This window comes from Triplophysa dalaica, chromosome 25 (assembly GCF_015846415.1).
Source record: "Triplophysa dalaica isolate WHDGS20190420 chromosome 25, ASM1584641v1, whole genome shotgun sequence".
NCBI classification, from domain to species: domain Eukaryota; kingdom Metazoa; phylum Chordata; class Actinopteri; order Cypriniformes; family Nemacheilidae; genus Triplophysa; species Triplophysa dalaica.
The window spans coordinates 10616447-10637524 of record NC_079566.1 but is presented as its reverse complement, the minus strand read 5'-3'; the positions used below and the strand labels follow the sequence as shown (position 1 = coordinate 10637524).

The following is a 21078-nucleotide window of genomic DNA, read 5'->3' as shown; positions in this document are numbered from 1 at the left end:
GGTCTGAAAATTGAACTGTGAAGCGTTACACGGACTAGTTAGAGTTAGCAGTTTGTTAGTTGAACAGTGTTAGATGAGTCATATTCCTGTAAAAGACTCAAGAAGAACATTTACATTGTGAAAACACATTTGCATGGATACGTCATGCTTCAGTGCACTGAATGTGGTTATAGACCTGCTGTGTGTTTGATTTCATCACTGATTCTCTGGATCTTTCGATTTACAAAAAATTGTGGGCCTTGAAACAAAACATGACTTTAATACCCATTATTGTTTGGATTCTTACAGCCTGCACCTGGGGTAAGTATAACAATTTGTACATTTGACATATGAACAGAAATAAACTTTTATTTTGTACATGTTTTTCTGTGTTTGAGACAACTGTGTTTAACAGTATATGATTCTATGTTTTCACTTCTGTCTTTCAGTTGCCGTGGGACAGATTTTGACTCAGTCTGAAGCTCAAACAGTAGATTCTGGTCAAACTGTCAGTATTCATTGTAAACATACACCAGCATTAGACTGTTTTAACCTAAACACAACTGACTATTGCATGGCTTGGTATAGTCAGATTCCTGGAGAAACTCCTAAACCGCTGATCTATTACACATCAAGGAGAGCTTCAGGAGTTTCCTCTAGATTTAGTGGGAGTGAGGATGGAAAACATATTGATTTTACTCTGACCATCAGTAAAGTCCAGCCTGAAGATTCAGGAGTTTATTACTGTCATAGTCAACACACTAGAACAGGAGATCCTAAGAACTATGACTGGGTGTTCACACAGTGTTAAAGCATCATACAAAAACCTCCATCAGACCTGCAGATGCATCCTTCTGTATTTACATCTTTTATATTTTATATAAACATTTCAATATTTGTGATTTGTAACTTGCATTTGAAAATTAGGGCTTTTTTGTTTTTGTCTATTTTTGTTCCCAATAATTTATAACTTCATATCTAAATAGACGTTTGTTTCTTTTCATGTGACGTTTAATACAAAAATTAACAAGCATATTAAACACTAAAATATATATATGTTGCTATATATACTTAATTTTTCTTCACCTCTTTTACTATATTATGCAGTAGACAGGACATCATTCCATTCCATTCCATTTTCTACCGCTTATCCGAACTACCTCGGGTCACGGGGAGCCTGTGCTTATCTCAGGAGTCATCGGGCATCAAGGCAGGATACACCCTGGATGGAGTGCCAACCCATCGCAGGGCAGACAGGACATCATATATTATTATATTATATAATATTTAAATGTAATAAAATATTATTTTTACAGCTATATATTAGCTAAACAAACAAGGACGTGTTGTTAAGGTTTTCTTAGTCCCTTATTTATGTCACAGTAAAAAACTCTTGGTTGGTTGAGATCTTTTGTGAGATCTGAACAACGCACAGTAACCACAACTTAGGGGAAATGTGCTACCCGCAACCAAAATGTTATAATTATAAAATGTAGTCTTTAAACATTGTTCAAAGTTTCTGAAGGATTATTAAAATACAGTGAAAAATAAACACTACTTGAAGTAGATATACTTTTATTTTTGCAATAGGACTCAGCGATCTTCAAGCATGCACTACAAACATTTAAAAAGCAAGAGGGCTTCTGCAAACCAAGAGAAAAGAATGTTAATTTTTAATAAGATTTTGGTGTGACGGTTTGTGTGTCTGCTTTCATTGTATATCACACTCCTGTGTGTTGAGGATTTTGGAGACTGGATTCTGAGAGCCCTGTGTGGCCTCACAGCTGATGGTTTTCGCTGAGCTCCATTCACTGTTAGTGAGACTCAGACTGCTGCTCCAGCTGTACAGTCCATCCTTCTGCAGGACACCTGGACTCAGATTCACACCAGAGCTCCTGCTGTTACCATCCACCTTCCAGCTCAACTTCCAGTCAGAGGGGAATCCCTTACTGGCCACACACATGACTGTAGCTGTACCCTGATTCAACTCATCTCTGGAGGGTGACAGGACCGTTAGAGTCGGCTGAGAGTTAGCTAGAGAAAGAGAGACAGAGAGAGATGGAAACTGTGAAGTTTCTTGCACACATTCAGTGTTTTCACTTCCCTTTAACAGATTCTTAGTTCATCAAGCAGATCTGAGTGCAGTGGCCCATTAAAACAGAATTTACATTTTAATCACACATTGAGAGAGTTCAGGATATCAAATATTTTAGAATATTAAAATGTAAAAACTTGTGTTGTCTGTTTCATTCATTTAATACAAAATAAATACAAAATGTGCTATAATAACACAAAGTGTGTTAAAATGCACAACACAATAATTAATACATCCCTTTTATACTATTAGAGTTTACTAACTATTAAAATAGCTCAAAATGTTTTTGCACCAAGCGCATAGAATTGCATAAGATTGCTTAAATACATTTTTCTTTAGTTTTCTTTTTTAGGGACACTGATCAATTTAGATTTTCCCCATAAATAGATTTTAAAATTGTTGTCTGCTTTCCATCAATTATATATCTTTCCAGTCACATTTCTGTCTTATGTGAAATTCATTTCAAAATTAACAAGCATATTAAATCACATTACAACCAGTTATAAACCAAATAAATTTAGAAGAGAAACGAGCATGAATGAAAGAGATACTTTGGGCAAACAAAGAATGTATTCTTCATAAACTTTTTTCTCTGAATATACGTAATATTTATACTTTTTTACTGTTTTAATGTCTTATGTTGAAAATACAGTATAATGAAATGTACTTACTTCCAACTGAGAGTCTTGTGCCTCCACCAAAAGTCCACCACAGTGATACAAACCCATTAAGCGGCTGTACAAAAACCTCCTGCACAATGAACAACAGCGTTAACACTGACCACCAAATATGATCAATAAATACAATAACAATATCATGATGTTCTTTTGCTGTTAAATGATAAATATTCATGATACAATGGAAATATGTAACTTTTATTTAATTTAATTTAATTTAATTGAGTCGATTTCCCAAATGTAGGCTTGACCATAACAACTAAACACATTTGATTCTAAAAGAATTACAGTATTATATAACAGCACATTAATAGTCTGTAAATTATATATTTGTAACTATTATACTGCATTTAGACTTCTTTAATTAAATATTTTAAAATGAAGCTCTAACAGTATGTAGCCTAATATAAAAGCTACATTTTGATGTAAAATGTTGCCTAATTAAAATTCAGATTCATATTTGTAAAAGTTTTATTCAGTATTTACTTAACTTCTTACACCTGTGGACTTACTTCTATTAGTCAGTTCCTTCAATGAAAGTCAAAGTGATTCCTTCTCATTTTTTACTGTACAAACATCACTTTAAAAGCACCAGTCTGCAACCAAATCCTGCGAAAATGCATGTTTTACTGTTTAATCATTTTATTAAATACAACATAAACGAAATTTACTTTTGGCTACAGTCTGATGAATTGAGGTTTTGCATACTTCCTGATTTTGATACATATATGCCACTGAAGATCAGTTTGATTCAGAGTCACTCAAAAACAATAATGTCTGCTTTACTCATTCTGGGAACACTGGCTCTACTTACTCAAGGTTTAAAACATTGTTTTCTTTATTATGAAATTGTGTGATATTTATTATTTTAAAGCTTTTGACTTTTTTACAAATGTTTCATAATGGACGTGATACTTATCATTATCATTAAATGTAACACTTGTCTTGTTTTTAACCCTCTCTCAGTGTCTCATCAGGAGGACCAGTCTCCTAAGTCTCTGTCTGTTAAAGCAGGTGGATCAGCTTCTATTAACTGCATTACATCTTCTGGAATTGAATATAACTTGAGCTGGTATCAGCTGAAAGCTGGAAAAGCTCCTAAACTCTTGATCTATACATCGAGTTATCTTGCATCTGGAGTTCCAAGTCGGTTCAGTGGAACTAATTCTGGATACACATTTACACTGAACATAAAAGGAGTTCAGCCTGAGGATGACGGAGAGTATTACTGTATGGGGGCTTATGTTGGTGCGTTCACTTCAGTATTCACACAGTGAAAATGTCTCACACAAAAACTCCCCGTCTAATCAGAATGCATCGATCACACACACACACAATTTATAAACTGTTTTGAATTGTTTTATTATATATTATATAAATAATACAAATATTGTTTCTGCTACGTTTGCTGTTCTTAATTACTTTAAGTTTAAATTTAAAAGTTTCAACTGTCTGAAAGTAAAGCGGTAACACCCGTAATGTTTTACTGCCCCCTATTGGATACAAAAAGGACAACATCCTCATATCAGAGCACGTGTTTACAACGAAACCTGTGCTGTTTTGTTTAATGGACTGTAACTAAAGCTGTGAAAAGGGTAACGTTACGATATTCGGCATAAGATGCTCTGGTTTAGATAAAGACCGCTCGGTAATTGACAGTTTTTCATTATGATAATCGTTTTTTTTCTCATAAATATTTGTGACGTGTTCTGGTGAAAAACATGGCGTTATAATCTTACACAGATGGACACTAACAGCATTTTAAATTAAGGATTATGTTCTTAATTCGCACACTTAACCTTTGCAAAAATATACATTAATTGATACATTTTTTTTACACAATGTTACACTTTTACAGTTTTTTGCTTACAAGCGTTTAACAATAATTTAAGTACTTTTTTTAACTCTTAACACAGTAACACACCTACATTACACAATTAGCGAAATAGTACATTTTCTTGCCAAAACCACATTTTGTTAAATAAACACTTAGTCTACATTTCAAAATGCTGCATTCCGTTTCTCAACTTTATTAACTCTTTCAAAACACAGCAAGTCATTCAGTTAAAACATTAGCACTAGTTTTTGCCTATTGCTTACACACTTTTTGCAGAATTTGGCACATTATGTAAAAACTCTACAGACAAGAATATCAGACATAGCACTTGGAGATTAACATCTCACATCTATGCCAGAATGAAACACTGCAATCAAAACTTAACACTACTTTCTAAAAATGAAATTCATGAATCACAGAATCAAGTGACAGTAGGTTAAGTCTGGAGTAGAAACTTGAAGATTCCTGTTCTCCAGTCAGAATGTCCTTATTATCGATGAAACTGTGTAACGACTGAGGTTAGGGTGGACTCTTTGCCCCTCATGGACAGGCCATGATTTATCATGTTCCACCAGAGTCGCCCTGACAGGTGATTTCGATTTTGAACAAAGTGTCTAATGCAAAAAAAAGTGTCAAGTGTTTCGCAATAAGTGTGTTACCGAATTGCAAACAAAGTGCAAAGTTGACAATGTGTTTCAGCGGTTACACTGTGTTTAAGGTATGCTACAAGAAGTTTAGGTATTGAGGTCTAAGCATTCGATTTGTTGTGTAGCAATGGGCAAAAACTGTAAATTCCTGTCAGACAACAAACAAACAAACAAAAAAACTTTTGCCCTTTGGTTTCGTAAAAAAAGTAAAAATATAACAAAATGAACAGAAACACATACAGTCCCAGTCTATACTTTGAATTTCTATTTCTTACAATCTTCTACAGAAATGCACAGAGGAGCTCATGAAAGAAGAGCTTTAGGTTTTGAATAACTGTGTGTACATGATATATCAAAAAATATAACATTATGGTAAAGGTGTTTGAAACAGAAGACCAATGTTTGCTTTCAAAATGTTTTTGATATTTTAAATGTTGTGTTTAATTTTCCAAGAGGTATTTTACATTTTGTGTGTGCAATTCTTGGATTGAACCCTCACTAGCACGGAGCAGATCAAGACCAAGACCATCCAAGAACACCTGACCTGTGTGCCGTCCATGTAATAAAAAACAGTTGAGGTCCTCTCCCACATGCTAATGGTACAGCCCACAGAGCAAATGAAAAGACAAACAACAATTAAAATGGGTCAGTTTTCATTTGTTTAAATGATCATTTGTTGAATCACAATTTAGCAAAAGTAAAATGAAAAAAAGGATGAGAATCCATTTACAAAGTAACCCCATAAAAAAAACATTTTTGTTTAAATTTTTGAATTTGCACCGTATGGTCTGAAAATTGAACTTTGAAGCGTTACACGGACTAGTTAGAGTTAGCAGTTTGTTAGTTAAACGTCATGCTTCAGTGCACTGAATGTGGTTATAGACCTGCTGTGTGTTTGATTTCATCACTGATTCTCTGGATCTTTCGATTTACAAAAAATTGTGGGCCTTGAATCAAAATATGACTTTAATACCCATTATTGTTTGGATTCTTACAGCCTGCACCTGGGGTAAGTATAACAATGTATACATTACACATATGAACAGAAATAAACTTTAATTTTGTACATGTTTTTCTGTGTTTGAGACAACTGTGTCTAACAGTATATGATTCTATGTTTTCACTTCTGTCTTTCAGTTGCCATGGGACAGATTTTGACTCAGTCTGAAGCTCAAACAGTAGATTCTGGTCAAACTGTCAGTATTCATTGTAAACATATACCAGCATTAGACTGTGCTAAGCCAAACTCAACTGACTATTGCATGGCTTGGTATAGTCAGATTCCTGGAGAAACTCCTAAACCGCTGATCTATTACACATCAAGGAGAGCTTCAGGAGTTTCCTCTAGATTTAGTGGGAGTGAGGATGGAAAACATATTGATTTTACTCTGACCATCAGTAAAGTCCAGCCTGAAGATTCAGGAGTTTATTACTGTCAAAGTCAACACACTAGAACAGGAGACCCTAAGAACTATGACTGGGTGTTCACACAGTGTTAAAGCATCATACAAAAACCTCCATCAGACCTGCAGATGCATCCTTCTGTATTTACATCTTTTATATTTTATATAAACACATTTCAATATTTGTGATTTAAAACTTGCATTTGAAAATTAGGGCTTTTTAGTTTTTGTCTATTTTTGTTCCAAATAATTTATATCCTCATATCTAAATAGAAGTTTGTTTCTTTTCATGTGACGTTTAGTACAAAAATTTACAAGCATATTAAACACTAAAATATATACACTCACCTAAAGGATTATTAGGAACACCTGTTCAATTTCTCATTAATGCAATTATGGTGGTGGTGTAATGGTGTGGGGGATGTTTTCTTTGCACACATTTGGCCCCTTAGTGCCAATTGGGCATCGTTTAAATGCCACAGCCTACCTGGCTTCATGCATCCCACAAATCTCCATCAACTGAAAGATGCTATCCTATAAATATGGCCCAACATTTCTAAAGAATGCTTTCAGCACCTTGTTGAATCAATCCCACGTAGAATTAAGGCAGTTCTGAAGGCGAAAGGGGGTCAAACACAGTATTAGTATGGTGTTCCTAATAATCCTTTAGGTGACTCTATATAAACAGTGAGGAAAATAAGTATTTGAACACCCTGCTATTTTGCATGTTCTCCCACTTAGAAATCATGGAGGGGTCTAAAAATTGTCATCGTAGGTGCATGTCCACTGTGAGAGACATAATCAAAAAAAAATCCAGAAATCACAATGTATGATTTATTTAACTATTTATTTGTATGATACAGCTGCAAATAAGTATTTTAACACCTGAGAAAATCAATGTTAAAATTTGGTACAGTAGCCTTTGTTTGCAATTACAGAGGTCAAACGTTTCCTGTAGTTTTTCACCAGGTTTGCACACACTGCAGGAGGGATTTTGGCCCACTCCTCCACACAGATCTTCTCTAGATCAGTCAGGTTTCTAGCCTGTCGCTGAGAAACACGGACTTTGAGCTCCCTCCAAAGATTCTCTATTGGGTTTAGGTCTGGAGACTGGCTAGGCCACGCCAGAACCTTGAAATGCTTCTTACAGAGCCACTCATTGGTTATCCTGGCTGTGTGCTTCGGGTCATTGTCATGTTGGAAGTCCCAGCCTCGACCTATCTTCAATGCTCTATCTGAGGGAAGGAGGTTGTTCCCCAAATTCTCACAATATATGGCCCTGGTCATCCTCTCCTTAATACAGTGCAGTCGCCCTGTCCCATGTGCAGAAAAACACCCCCAAAGCATGATGCTACCACCCCCATGCTTCACAGTAGGGATGGTGTTCTTGGGATGGTACTCATCATTGTTCTTCCTCCAAACGCGTTTAGTGGAATTATGAACAAAAAGTTCTATTTTGGTCTCATCTGACCACATGACTTTCTGCAATGACTCCTCTGGATCATCAAAATGGTCATTGGCAAACTTAAGACGGGCCTGAACATGTGCTGGTTTAAGCAGGGGAACCTTCAGTGCCATGCATGATTTCAAACCATGACGTCTTAGTGTATTACCAACAGTAACCTTGGAAACGGTGGTCCCAGCTCTTTTCAGGTCATTGACCAGCTCCTCATGTGTAGTTCTGGCCTGATTTCTCACCTTTCTTAGGATCATTGAGACCCCACGAGGTGAGATCTCGCATGGAGCCCCAGTCCGAGGGAGATTGACAGTCATGTTTAGCTTCTTCCATTTTCTAATGATTGCTCCAACTGTGGACCCTTTTTTCACCAAGCTGCGTGGCAATTTCCCCGTAGCCCTTTCCAGTCTTGTGGAGGTGTACAATTTTGTCTCTAGTGTCTTTGGACAGCTCTTTGGTCTTGGCAATGTTAGTAGTTGGATTCTTACTGATTGTATGGTGTGGACAGGTGTCTTTATGCAGCTAACGACCTCAAACAAATGCATCTGATTTAGGATAATAAATGGAGTGGAGGTGGCCATATTGAAGGCAGACTTACAGGTCTTTGAGGGTCAGAATTCTAGCTGATAGACAGGTGTTCAAATACTAACTTGCAGCTGTATCTTACAAATAAATAGTTAAAAAATCATACAATGTGATTTCTGGATTTTTTTAGATTATGTCTCTCACAGTGGACGTGCACCTACGATGACAATTTTTAGACCCCTCCATGATTTCTAAGTGGGAGAACATGCAAAATAGCAGGGTGTTCAAATACTTATTTTCCTCACTGTATATATATTGTTGCTATTTGTACTTATTTTTTTATACAATTATAGATATTTATTTTGTTGTAAAGTTATTGAAACAACATATATTTATGTCACAGTAAAAACTTTTGGTTGGTTGAGATCTGAACAACTGACAGTAACTACTTAGGGGAAATGTGCAACTCGCAACCAAAATGTTATAATTATAAAATGTTGCAGGTCTTTAAAACATTGTTCAAAGTTTCTGACGAAAAATAAACACTACTTAAAGTAAAAATACTTTTATTTTTGCAATAGGAATCAGCGAATCATTCAAGCCTGCTTTCATGCACTACAAACATTTAAAAAGCAAGAGGGCTTCTGCAAACCAAAAGACAAGAATGTTAATTTTTAATAAGATTTTGGTGTGTCGGTTTGTGTGTCTGCTTTCATTGTATATCACACTCCTGCGTGTTGAGGATTTTGGAGACTGGATTCTGAGAGCTCTGTGTGGCCTCACAGCTGATGGTTTTTGCTGAGCTCCATTCACTGTTAGTGAGACTCAGACTGCTGCTCCAGCTGTACAGTCCATCCTTCTGCAGGACACCTGGACTCAGATTCACACCAGAGCTCCTGCTGTTACCATCCACCTTCCAGCTCAACTTCCAGTCAGAGGGGAATCCCTTACTGGCCACACACATGACTGTAGCTTTACCCTGATTCAACTCATCTCTGGAGGGTGACAGGACCGTTAGAGTCGGCTGAGCGTTAGCTAGAGAAAGAGAGAAAGAGAGAGATGGAAACTGTGAAGTTTCTTTCACACATTCTGTGTTTTCACTTCCCTTTAATAGATTCTTAGTTCATCAAGCAGATCTGAGTGCAGTGGCCCATTAAAACAGAATTTAAATTTCACACATTGAGACAGGTTCAGTATATCAAATATTTTAGAAATTTAAAATGTAAAAACTTGTGTTTTCCGTTTCATTTATTTAATACAAAATAAATACAAAATGTGCTATAATAACACAAAATGTGTTAAAATGCACAACACAATAATTAATACATCCCTTTTATACTAGTAGGGTTTACTAACTATTAAAATAGCTCAAAAAGTTTTTGCACCAAGCGCATAGAATTGCATAAGATTGCTTAAATACATTTTTCTTTAGTTTTCTTTTTTAAGGGATACTGATCAATTTAGATTTTTCCCATAAATAGATTTTAAAATTGTTGTCTGCTTTCCCTCAATTATATATCTTTCCAGTAACATTTCTGTCTCATGTGAAATTCATTTAAACATCATCAAGCATATTAAATCACATTACAACCAGTTATAAACCAAATAAATTCAGAAGATAAACGAAGAAAGAGAGAGATACTTTGGTCAAACAAAGAATGTATTCTTCATAAAAAAAAATTCTCTGAATATAAGTAATATTTATACTTTTATCCCAACTAGTGTCTCTTTCGCATCGTATGTTGTTTTAATGTCTTATGTTGAAAATACAGTATAATGAAATGTACTTACTTCCAACTGAGAGTCTTGTGCCTCCACCAAAAGTCCACCACAGTGATACAAACCCATTAAGCGGCTGTACAAAAACCTCCTGCACACTGAACAACAGCATTAACACTAAACACCAAATATGATCAATAAATACAAAAACATTATCACGATGTTCTTTTGCTGTTTAATGGTAAATATTCATGATACAATGGAAATATGTAACTTTTATTTAATTTAATTTAATTTAATTGAGTCGATTTCCCAAATGTAGGCTTGACCATAACAACTAAACACATTTGATTCTAAAAGAATTACAGTATTGTTGACAAGTTGTATAATAGCACATTAATTACCCGTAAATAATATATTTTTAACTATTATACTGCATTTAGACTTCTTTAATGAAATATTTTAAAATTAAGCTCTAACAGTATGTAGCCTAATATGAAAGCAGTATTTGGAATTGAAAATTCTGCCTAATTAAAATTCAGATTTATTTTTGTAAAATATTGATTCAGTATTTATTTAACCTCTGGACTTACTTAGTCAGTTCCTTCGATGAAAGTCAAAGTGATTCCTTCTCATTTTTTACTGTACAAACATCACTTTAAAAGCACCGGTCTGCAACAGAATCCTGAGAAAATGCATGTTTTACTGTTGAATGATTTTTAAAATTACAACATAAATGAAATGTACTTTTGGCTACAGTCTGATGAATGGAGGTTTTGCATATTTCCTGATTTTGATACATATATGCCACTGAAGATCAGTTTGATTCAGTCCTGCCAGAGTCACACAAAAACAATAATGTCTGCTTTACTCATTCTGGGAACACTGGCTCTACTTACTCAAGGTTTAAAATATTGTTTTCTTTATTATGAAATTGTGTGTTATTTATTAATTTATAGCTTTGGACTTTTTTACAAATGTTTCATAATGGACGTGATACTTATCATTATCATTTAAATGTAACACTTGTCTTGTTTTTCACCCTCTCTCAGTGTCTCATCAGGAGGACCAGTCTCCTAAGTCTCTGTCTGTTAAAGCAGGTGGATCAGCTTCTATTAACTGCATTACATCTTCTGGAATTGATTATAACTTGAGCTGGTATCAGCTGAAAGCTGGAAAAGCTCCTAAACTCTTGATCTACAGATCGAGTAACCTTGCATATGGAGTTCCAAGTCGGTTCAGTGGAACTAATTCTGGATACACATTTACACTGAACATAAAAGGAGTTCAGCCTGAGGATGACGGAGAGTATTACTGTATGGGGGCTTATGTTGGTGCGTTCACTTCAGTATTCACACAGTGAAAATGCCTCACACAAAAACTCCCCTTCTATTCAGAATGCATCGATCACACACACATACACACACCTACACACACACACACACACACACACACACACACACACACACGCACACACACACACGCACACACAATTTATAAACTGTTTTGAAATATTTTATTTTATATTATATAAATGATACAAATATTGTTTCTGCTAAGTTTGCTGTTCTTAATTACTTTAAGTTTAAAAGATCAAAGTTTAAAGTTTCAACTGTCTGAAAGTAAAGCGGTAACACCCGTAATGTTTTACTGCCCCCTATTGGATACAAAAAGGACAACATCCTCATATCAGAGCACGTGTTTACAACGAAACCTGTGCAGTTTTGTTTAATGGACTGTAACTAAAGCTGTGAAAAGGTCAACGTTACGATATTTTGAATAAGATGCTCTGGTTTAGATAAAGTACGCTCGGTAATTGACAGTTTTTCATTATGATAATCTTTTTTTTTCTCATAAATATTTGTGATGTGGGTCTTGTGAAAAACATGGCGTTATAATCTTACACAGATGGACACTAACAGCATTTTAAATTAAGGATAATGTTCTTAATTCTCACACTTAACCTTTGCACAAAATAAACATTAATTTATACATTTTACATAATGCTACACTCTTACAGTTTTTTCAATTGCTAACAAGCGTTTAACAATAATTTAAGTACTGTTTTTTAAACTCTTAACACAGTAACACACCTACATTACACAATTAGCGAAAGGGTAAACGTTCTTGCCAAAACCACATTTTGTTAAATAAGTAGTCTACATTTCAAAATGCTGAATGCCTTTTTCAACTTTTTTAACTATATCAAAACACAGCAGACCCGATACGAAATCGAGTCATTCAGTTAAAACATTAGCACTAGTTTTTGCCTATTGCTTACACACTTTTTGCAGAATTTGGCACATTATGTTAAATCTCTACAGACAAGCAAATAAAACATAACACTTGGAGATTAACATCTCAGGTCTATGCCAGAATGAAACACTGCAATCAAAACTTAACACTACTTTCTAAAAATGAAATTCATGAATCACAGAATCATGTGACAGTAGGTTAAGTCTGGAGTAGAAACTTGAAGATTCCTGTTCTCCAGTCAGAATGTCCTTATTATCGATGAAACTGTGTAGTGACTGAGGTAAGGGTGGACTCTTTGCCACTCATGGACAGGCCATGATTTATCATGGTCCACCAGAGTCGCCCTGACAGGTGATTTTTGAACAAAGTGTCTAATGCAAAAAAAAGTGTCAAGTGTTTCGCAATAAGTGTGTTACCGAATTGCAAACAAAGTGCAAAGTTGACAATGTGTTTCAGCGGTTACACAGTGTTTAAGGTATGCTACAAGAAGTTTAGGTATTGAGGACTTGGTCTAAGCATTCGATTTGGTGTGTAGCAATGGGCAAAAACTGTAAATTGCAGTCAGACAACAAACAAAGAAACAAAAAAACTTCTGCCCTTTGGTTACGTAAAAAAGTAAAAATATAACAAAATTAACAGAAACACCTACAGTCCCAGACTATACTTTCAATTTCTTTGATTCTTCTACAGAAATGCACAGAGGAGCTCATGAAAGAAGAGCTTTAGGTTTTGAATAACTGTGTGTACATGATATATCAAAAAATATAACAATATGGTAAAGGTGTTTGCAACAGAAGACAAATGTTTGCTTTCAAAATATTTTTGATATTTTAAATGTTGTGTTTAATTTTCCAAGAGGTATTTTGCATTTTGTGTGTGCAATTCTTGGATTGAACCCTCACTAGCACGGAGCAGATCAAGACCAAGACCATCCAAGATCACCTGACCTGTGTGCCGTCCTTGTAATAAAAAACAGTTGAGCTCCACTCCCACATGCTAATGGTACAGCCCACAGCGCAAATGAAAAGACAAACAACAATTAAAATGGGTCAGTTTTCATTTGTTTAAATGATCATTTGTTGAATCACAATTTAGCAAAAGTAAAATGAAAAAAAGGATGAGAATCCATTGACAAAGTAACCCCAAAAAACTGACATTTTTGTTAAAATTTTTGCATTTGCATCATATGGTCTGAAAATTGAACTGTGAAGCGTTACACGGACTAGTTAGAGTTAGCAGTTTGTTAGTTGAACAGTGTTAGATGAGTCATATTCCTGTAAAAGACTAAAGAAGAACATTTACATTGTGAAAACACATTTGCATGGATACGTCATGCTTCAGTGCACTGAATGTGGTTATAGACCTGCTGTGTGTTTGATTTCATCACTGATTCTCTGGATCTTTCGATTTACAAAAAATTGTGGTCCTTGAAACAAAACATGACTTTAATACCCATTATTGTTTGGATTCTTACAGCCTGCACCTGGGGTAAGTATAACAATTTATACATTAAACATATGAACAGAAATAAACACTTTTGTACGTGTTTTTCTGTGTTTGAGACAACTGTGTCTAACAGTATATGATTCTATGTTTTCACTTCTGTCTTTCAGTTGCCGTGGGACAGATTTTGACTCAGTCTGAAGCTCAAACAGTAGATTCTGGTCAAACTGTCAGTATTCATTGTAAACATATACCAGCATTAAACTGTGCTAAGCCAAACACAACTGACTATTGCATGGCTTGGTATAGTCAGATTCCTGGAGAAACTCCTAAACCGCTGATCTATTACACATCAAGGAGAGCTTCAGGAGTTTCCTCTAGATTTAGTGGGAGTGAGGATGGAAAACATATTGATTTTACTCTGACCATCAGTAAAGTTCAGCCTGAAGATTCAGGAGTTTATTACTGTCATAGTCAACACTCTAGAACAGGAGACCCTAAGAACTATGACTGGGTGTTCACACAGTGTTAAAGCATCATACAAAAACCTCCATCAGACCTGCAGATGCATCCTTCTGTATTTACATCTTTTATATTTTATATAAACACATTTCAATATTGTGATTTGAAACTTGCATTTGAAAATTAGGGCTTTTTAGTTTTGTCTATTTTTGTTCCCAATAATTTATATCCTCAAATCTAAATAGAAGTTTGTTTCTTTTCATGTGACGTTTTATACAAAAATTAACAAGCCTATTAAACACTAAAATATATACACTCACCTAAAGGATTATTAGGAACACCTTGCACACTTTAGACCCCTTAGTGCCAATTGGGCATCGTTTAAATGCCACGGCCTACCTGAGCATTGTTTCTGACCATGTCCATCCCTTTATGACCACCATGTACCCATCATCTGATGGCTACTTCCAGCAGGATAATGCACCATGTCACAAAGCTCCAATCATTTCAGATTGGTCTCTTGAACATGACAATGAGTTCACTGTACTAAAATGGCCCCCACAGTCACCAGATCTCAACCCAATAGAGCATCTTTGGGAGGTGGTGGAACGGGAGCTTCGTGCATCCCACAAATCTCCATCAACTGCAAGATGCTATCCTATCAATATGTGCCAACATTTCTAAAGAATGCTTTCAGCACCTTGTTGAGTCAATGCCATGTAGAATTAAGGCAGTTCTGAAGGCAAAAGGGTGTCAAACACAGTATTAGTATAGTGTTAATCCTTTAGGTGAGTGTGTAATATATATATATATATATTGTTGCTATTTATACTCATTCTTTATACAATTATAAATAATTTACTTAGTTGTAAAGTTATTGTAACAACATATTTTAGATTGCATAATTCTTGTGCTAATTTTAAGAAAACTTCAAGTAATTTCTTCACCTCTTTGACTAAATTATGCAGTAGACAGGACATCATATATTATTATATTATATAATATTAAAATGTAATAAAGTATTATTATTTGTATAGCTATATATTAGCTAAACAAAACAATGACGTGTTGTTACAGTTTTCATAGTCCCTTATTGATGTCAAAGTAAAAACTTTTGGTTGATTGAGATCTTTTGTGAGATCTGAACAACTGACAGTAACTACAACTTAGGGGAAATGTGCAACTCGCAACCAAAATGTTATAATTATAAAATGTAGCAGGTCTTTAAAACTATTGTTCAAAGTTTCTGACAGATTATTAAAATACAGTGAAAAATAAACACTATTGGAAGTAAAAATACTTTTATTTTTGCAATAGGACTCAGCTTTCAAGCACTACAAACATTTAAAAAGCAAGAGGGCTTCTGTAAACCAAGAGACAAGAATGTTAATTTTTCATAAGATTTTGGTGTGACGGTTTGTGTGTCTGCTCTCATTGTATATCACACTCCTGCGTATTGAGGATTTTGGAGACTGGATTCTGAGAGCTCTGTGTGGCCTCACAGCTGATGGTTTTTGCTGAGCTCCATTCACTGTTAGTGAGACTCAGACTGCTGCTCCAGCTGTACAGTCCATCCTTCTGCAGGACACCTGGACTCAGATTCACACCAGAGCTCCTGCTGTTACCATCCACCTTCCAGCTCAACTTCCAGTCAGAGGGGAATCCCTTACTGGCCACACACATGACTGTAGCTTTACCCTGATTCAACTCATCTCTGGAGGGTGACAGGACCGTTAGAGTCGGCTGAGAGTTAGCTAGAGAAAGAGGGACAGAGAGAGATGGAAACTGTGAAGTTTCTTTCTTACATTCAATGTTTTCACTTCCCTTTAATAGATTCTTAGTTCATCAAGCAGATCTGAGTGCAGTGGCCCATTAAAACAGAATTTAAATTTCACACATTGAGACAGGTTCAGTGTATCAAATATTTTAGAATATTAAAATGTAAAAACTTGTGTTGTCTGTTTCATTCATTTAATACAAAATAAATACAAAATGTGCTATAATAACACAAAATGTGTTAAAATGCACAACACAATAATTAATACATCCCTTTTATACTAGTAGTGTTTACTAATTATTAAAATAGCTCAAAAAGTTTTTGCACCAAGTGCATAGAATTGCATAAGATTGCTTAAATACATTTTTCTTTAGTTTTCTTTTTTAAGGGATACTGATCAATTTAGATTTTCCCCATATATAGATTTTAAAATTGTTGTCTGCTTTCCATCAATTATATATCTTTCCAGTCACATTTCTGTCTTATGTGAAATTCATTTCAAAATTAACAAGCATATTAAATCACATTACAACCAGTTATAAACCAAATCAATTTAGAAGAGAAACGAGCATGAATGAGAGAGATACTTTGGGCAAACAAAGAATGTATTCTTCATAAACTTTTTTCTCTGAATATACGTAATATTTATACTTTTTTACTGTTTTAATGTCTTATGTTGAAAATACAGTATAATGAAATGTACTTACTTCCAACTGAGAGTCTTGTGCCTCCACCAAAAGTCCACCACAGTGATACAAACCCATTAAGCGGCTGTACAAAAACCTCCTGCACAATGAACAACAGCGTTAACACTGACCACCAAATATGATGAATAAATACAATAACAATATCATGATGTTCTTTTGCTGTTAAATGATAAATATTCATGATACAATGGAAATATGTAACTTTTATTTAATTTGATTTAATTTAATTGAGTCGATTTCCCAAATGTAGGCTTGACCATAACAACTAAACACATTTGATTCTAAAAGAATTACAGTATTGTTGACAAGTTGTATAACAGCACATTTATTACCCGTAAATAATATATTTTTTTAACTATTATACTGCATTTAGACTTCTTTAATTAAATATTTTAAAATGAAGCTCTAACAGTATGTAGCCTAATATAAATGCAGTTTTTGGAAATGAAAATTCTGCCTAATTAAAATTAAAATTCAGATTCATATATGTAAAATAATTATTCAGTATTAATTTAACCTCTTATATGGACTTACTTCTATTAGTCAGTTCCTTCGATGAAAGTCAAAGTGATTCCTTCTCATTTTTAACTGTACAAACATCACTTTAAAAGCACCAGTCTGCAACCGAATACTGCGATAATGCATGTTTTACTGTTTAATCATTTTTAAAATTACAATAAAAACTAAATATGCTTTTGGCTACAGTCTGATGAATGGAGGTTTTGCATATTTCCTGATTTTGATACATATATGCTACTGAAGATCAGTTTGATTCAGTCCTGCCAGAGTCACACAAAAACAATAATGTCTGCTTCACTCATTCTGGGAACACTGGCTCTACTTACTCAACGTTTAAAACATTGTTTTCTTTATTATGAAATTGTGTGATATTTATTATTTTATAGCTTTTGACTTTTTTACAAATGTTTCATAATGAAGACGTATCATTATCATTCAAATGTAACACTTGTCTTGTTTTTAACCCTCTCTCAGTGTCTCATCAGGAGGACCAGTCTCCTAAGTCTCTGTCTGTTAAAGCAGGTGGATCAGCTTCTATTAACTGCATTACATCTTCTGGAATTGGTTATGACTTGAACTGGTATCAGCTGAAAGCTGGAAAAGCTCCTAAACTCTTGATCTACAGATCGAGTAACCTTGCATATGGAGTTCCAAGTCGGTTCAGTGGAACTAATTCTGGATACACATTTACACTGAACATAAAAGGAGTTCAGCCTGAGGATGACGGAGAGTATTACTGTATGGGGTATTATAGTGGTCCAGTATTCACACAGTGAAAATGTCTCACACAAAAACTCCCCTTCTGTTCAGAATGCGTACACTCACAATTTATACATTTTTAAATATATATATTTTTTAATGATATATTACATAATTTATTTATTTTTGTTTGTTTCTGCTACGTTTGCTGTTCTCAAAAAGTTTTAAAGATTTAAGTTAAAATTTTCAACTGTCTGAATAAGCGGTAACACTCCTAATGTTTTACTGCCCCCTACTGGATAATGACGGACACTATAGTCTCTTTTCACAGCACCTGTTTTTATGAAACCTGTGCAATTTCGTTAAGTGAACTGTAACTACAGCTGTGAAAAGCCAACGTTACGATATTTTGCATAAGATGCTCTGGTTTAGATACAGGCCGCTCGCTGAGTTTAATTGACAATTTTTCATTATGATAATCGTCTTTTATCTCGTAAATATTTGTGCCGTGCTTTTGGCGTTCCGAAATATTCACTCTGACACAGAAGGACACTCACAACTTTCTGAATTAAGGGTGAACCTTTGCACATTAACATGTGCAAAAAAAAAAACATAAGGGTTTACATATTGGTGCAAGATCGTTCGTGTAATATCCAAATATCAGTTGTTCACAAATCACTTTGACAATTTTTTTACAATTTTGTCAATTGCTTGTGAAGCTCAATCCATCGTGGTTTTGATAATATGGCGATTTCTAAACACTTAAATCAACCAGCATTTAAATGTAGTTAGAGATTATAGCCGCTAGGAGGCGCCATTAGCATGCGTGCGATTATCCTCGCTCCTCACCTCAAACTGAGGAAGATTTGTAGGCCTCCACGAATTGAATACAAAAATTGGTTTGGTGTGTATATATAAGTTCACTTACACAGACATTTTATGGTACGTTATCTTGTGATGTAAATCAGCACTAGTCAATGTTGCTTTTTGGGTGTGTAAAAGTATAAGCAGTGAGTCTACATTCGTTTCATGGCATTACAGAAAACAAGTCTACTTTAGTTTAATGTAATTTTCCAAAGGAATAGCTGCTTAAAAACAAGACACATTCTGACAGTTTGTGTACACAACTATTATGAACCATCAGCTGTGTGCCCCTAAAACCTTTACAAAATGTCTATTGGAGTCTGTTTCAAATCTTATTCCAGTAGGATTTAATGGTGTTCTATTGGTTCCCACTCGCCAGATAACATCCCACCAGTTGAGATCCACTGAGACCATTAGTTTCCAAAAAACTAATTCAAATTATAACCATTAAATCCCTTCAACGTTTTTTCAGCAGGTGAATGAACTCTTGAAACCGCATTCACTTTAAGCATCTCATCACTGTCAGCCGGGTGGGACTTTGAAGTGCTATCAGATTTAATACTGAGGCAGGTGAATGGGCATACAGGGCTGTATTGTTGCAGGGGAGGTTAAGCGCAGAATAAAAGAATAGTTATAATCCCGTTGGAGCCTTGCTGCCCCACGAGGAGGAGAGAGTTCTCTGAGCAGGAGTCAGTAATGCAGGTGTTTAGATTCCTGCTCTATTGATGTTTTCAGGTTAATTTATTAATTGAATTGATTTGCACGCAGTGTGTGAGTTTGCTTGTAAAAAGATAACTGACTTTTCTGGTTTGCAGATAAACAGGTTTATACATTTTTACAGTGACTGCCTGCTTATAGACCATTATAGAACAAGATGTAAAAACTGGTCCAGAAGCACTTATTGTTTCTGTTTTTTTATTCACAACATATTAGTTTAGTGTTAAAGATCTTTTACATTTTGATTCTAAATGTTAATTTGGTTGTTTTGTCTCTGTAATTGTAAAAAACGAAAACAGGAAATACTTCTGGATCACTGTTGTGTACATCTTGCAAATGATATGTATTGGATTTGGAAGCACTTTTCCCTATAATGAGAGTAAATGGGGTGTCCACATTGGGGACTGGTGATGTCAGGATAGTCCGAGTTTGTCAACATGACAAATGAGCAACAAAGCATGTGACATATATTCTGTATTTCTTTTGTTTATTATATTAAATTTACAAAATGTGTTCAGCTAAACAGCTGCAGAGAAAATTAAGAGACCATTTTAGGGACCGTTTTTCTGTTTTCGATTTATAGGTAGTTGTTCGGGTAAAATGCACATTTTTGTTTTATTCTGTGAACAATGTTCAAACAAAAATATTGTTTCCATTTGTATTTATTTGCAGAAAATGAAATCTGGAGAAACAGATGAAAATAACAGAAAAGAGGTCCTTTTTTTTCAGACCTCAAATACTGCAAAGAAAACAAGGTCATATTCACTTGTATGCAATACAACACTGGACTGGAATGGGCACTTTAGACATTAAAATGAAAATTGGAAATGGTCTCTTAATTGAAATTTTCATGGTATGTATTCTAAAGCCGTTTGATAGCTTTGTGTGTATTTTCCCCACAGAATTACTCAAGTATGCAAAAATCATGCTGCCAAAGATACTATTTTGATGCGAAGTATGTATAGTAACAACATTGCGTTTATAGAGCGTAACATTTACAGCATAATGGTGAGTAACAATGACAGAATTTTCATTTTTAGGTGAAGTATCCCTTTAATACAGTAGTGAAGTTTATTACGCATGGAATTATGGGGCGAGCAGACATTACTGTTGCCTCATTAGGTGACTTACATTCTGAGGCTCATTAGGAGTTTGACATCTGAGCTTCTGATCAGCAGCTCTGATCCGACTCTCCTGTAGAGTTCAGAACACAGCAGCGGGTGACTCTGGGTCAATGCACCCACACACAGACATGCATACGGACGGAGGAGGCGTGGCCTCTGCACCGAACATCAT

The 21078-nt window shown here is 35.0% G+C and overlaps 6 gene segments (V, D, J or C); 3 read left to right on the top strand and 3 right to left on the bottom strand.

Annotated features, from left to right (window-relative positions):
• Nucleotides 1-219: 219 nt before the first annotated feature.
• On the top strand, nt 220-898 carry LOC130415517 (immunoglobulin kappa variable 4-1-like). The segment is given in 2 exon segments: nt 220-300; nt 429-898. Coding segments are annotated over 2 exon segments (411 nt in total).
• Nucleotides 899-1552: 654 nt separating this feature from the next.
• LOC130416110 (Ig kappa-b4 chain C region-like) lies at nt 1553-5827 on the bottom strand. The segment is given in 3 exon segments: nt 1553-2013; nt 2746-2824; nt 5780-5827. Coding segments are annotated over 3 exon segments (450 nt in total).
• A 3341-nt stretch (nt 5828-9168) lies between these two features.
• On the bottom strand, nt 9169-10515 carry LOC130415773 (Ig kappa-b4 chain C region-like). The segment is given in 2 exon segments: nt 9169-9654; nt 10411-10515. Coding segments are annotated over 2 exon segments (423 nt in total).
• Nucleotides 10516-11185: 670 nt separating this feature from the next.
• On the top strand, nt 11186-11701 carry LOC130416109 (Ig kappa chain V region 3547-like). The segment is given in 2 exon segments: nt 11186-11242; nt 11391-11701. Coding segments are annotated over 2 exon segments (357 nt in total).
• Nucleotides 11702-14001: 2300 nt separating this feature from the next.
• LOC130416108 (Ig kappa chain V region 3381-like) lies at nt 14002-14569 on the top strand. The segment is given in 2 exon segments: nt 14002-14082; nt 14208-14569. Coding segments are annotated over 2 exon segments (411 nt in total).
• Nucleotides 14570-15783: 1214 nt separating this feature from the next.
• On the bottom strand, nt 15784-21078 carry LOC130416107 (Ig kappa-b4 chain C region-like). The segment is given in 4 exon segments: nt 15784-16253; nt 16984-17062; nt 20914-20976; nt 21043-21078. Coding segments are annotated over 4 exon segments (501 nt in total).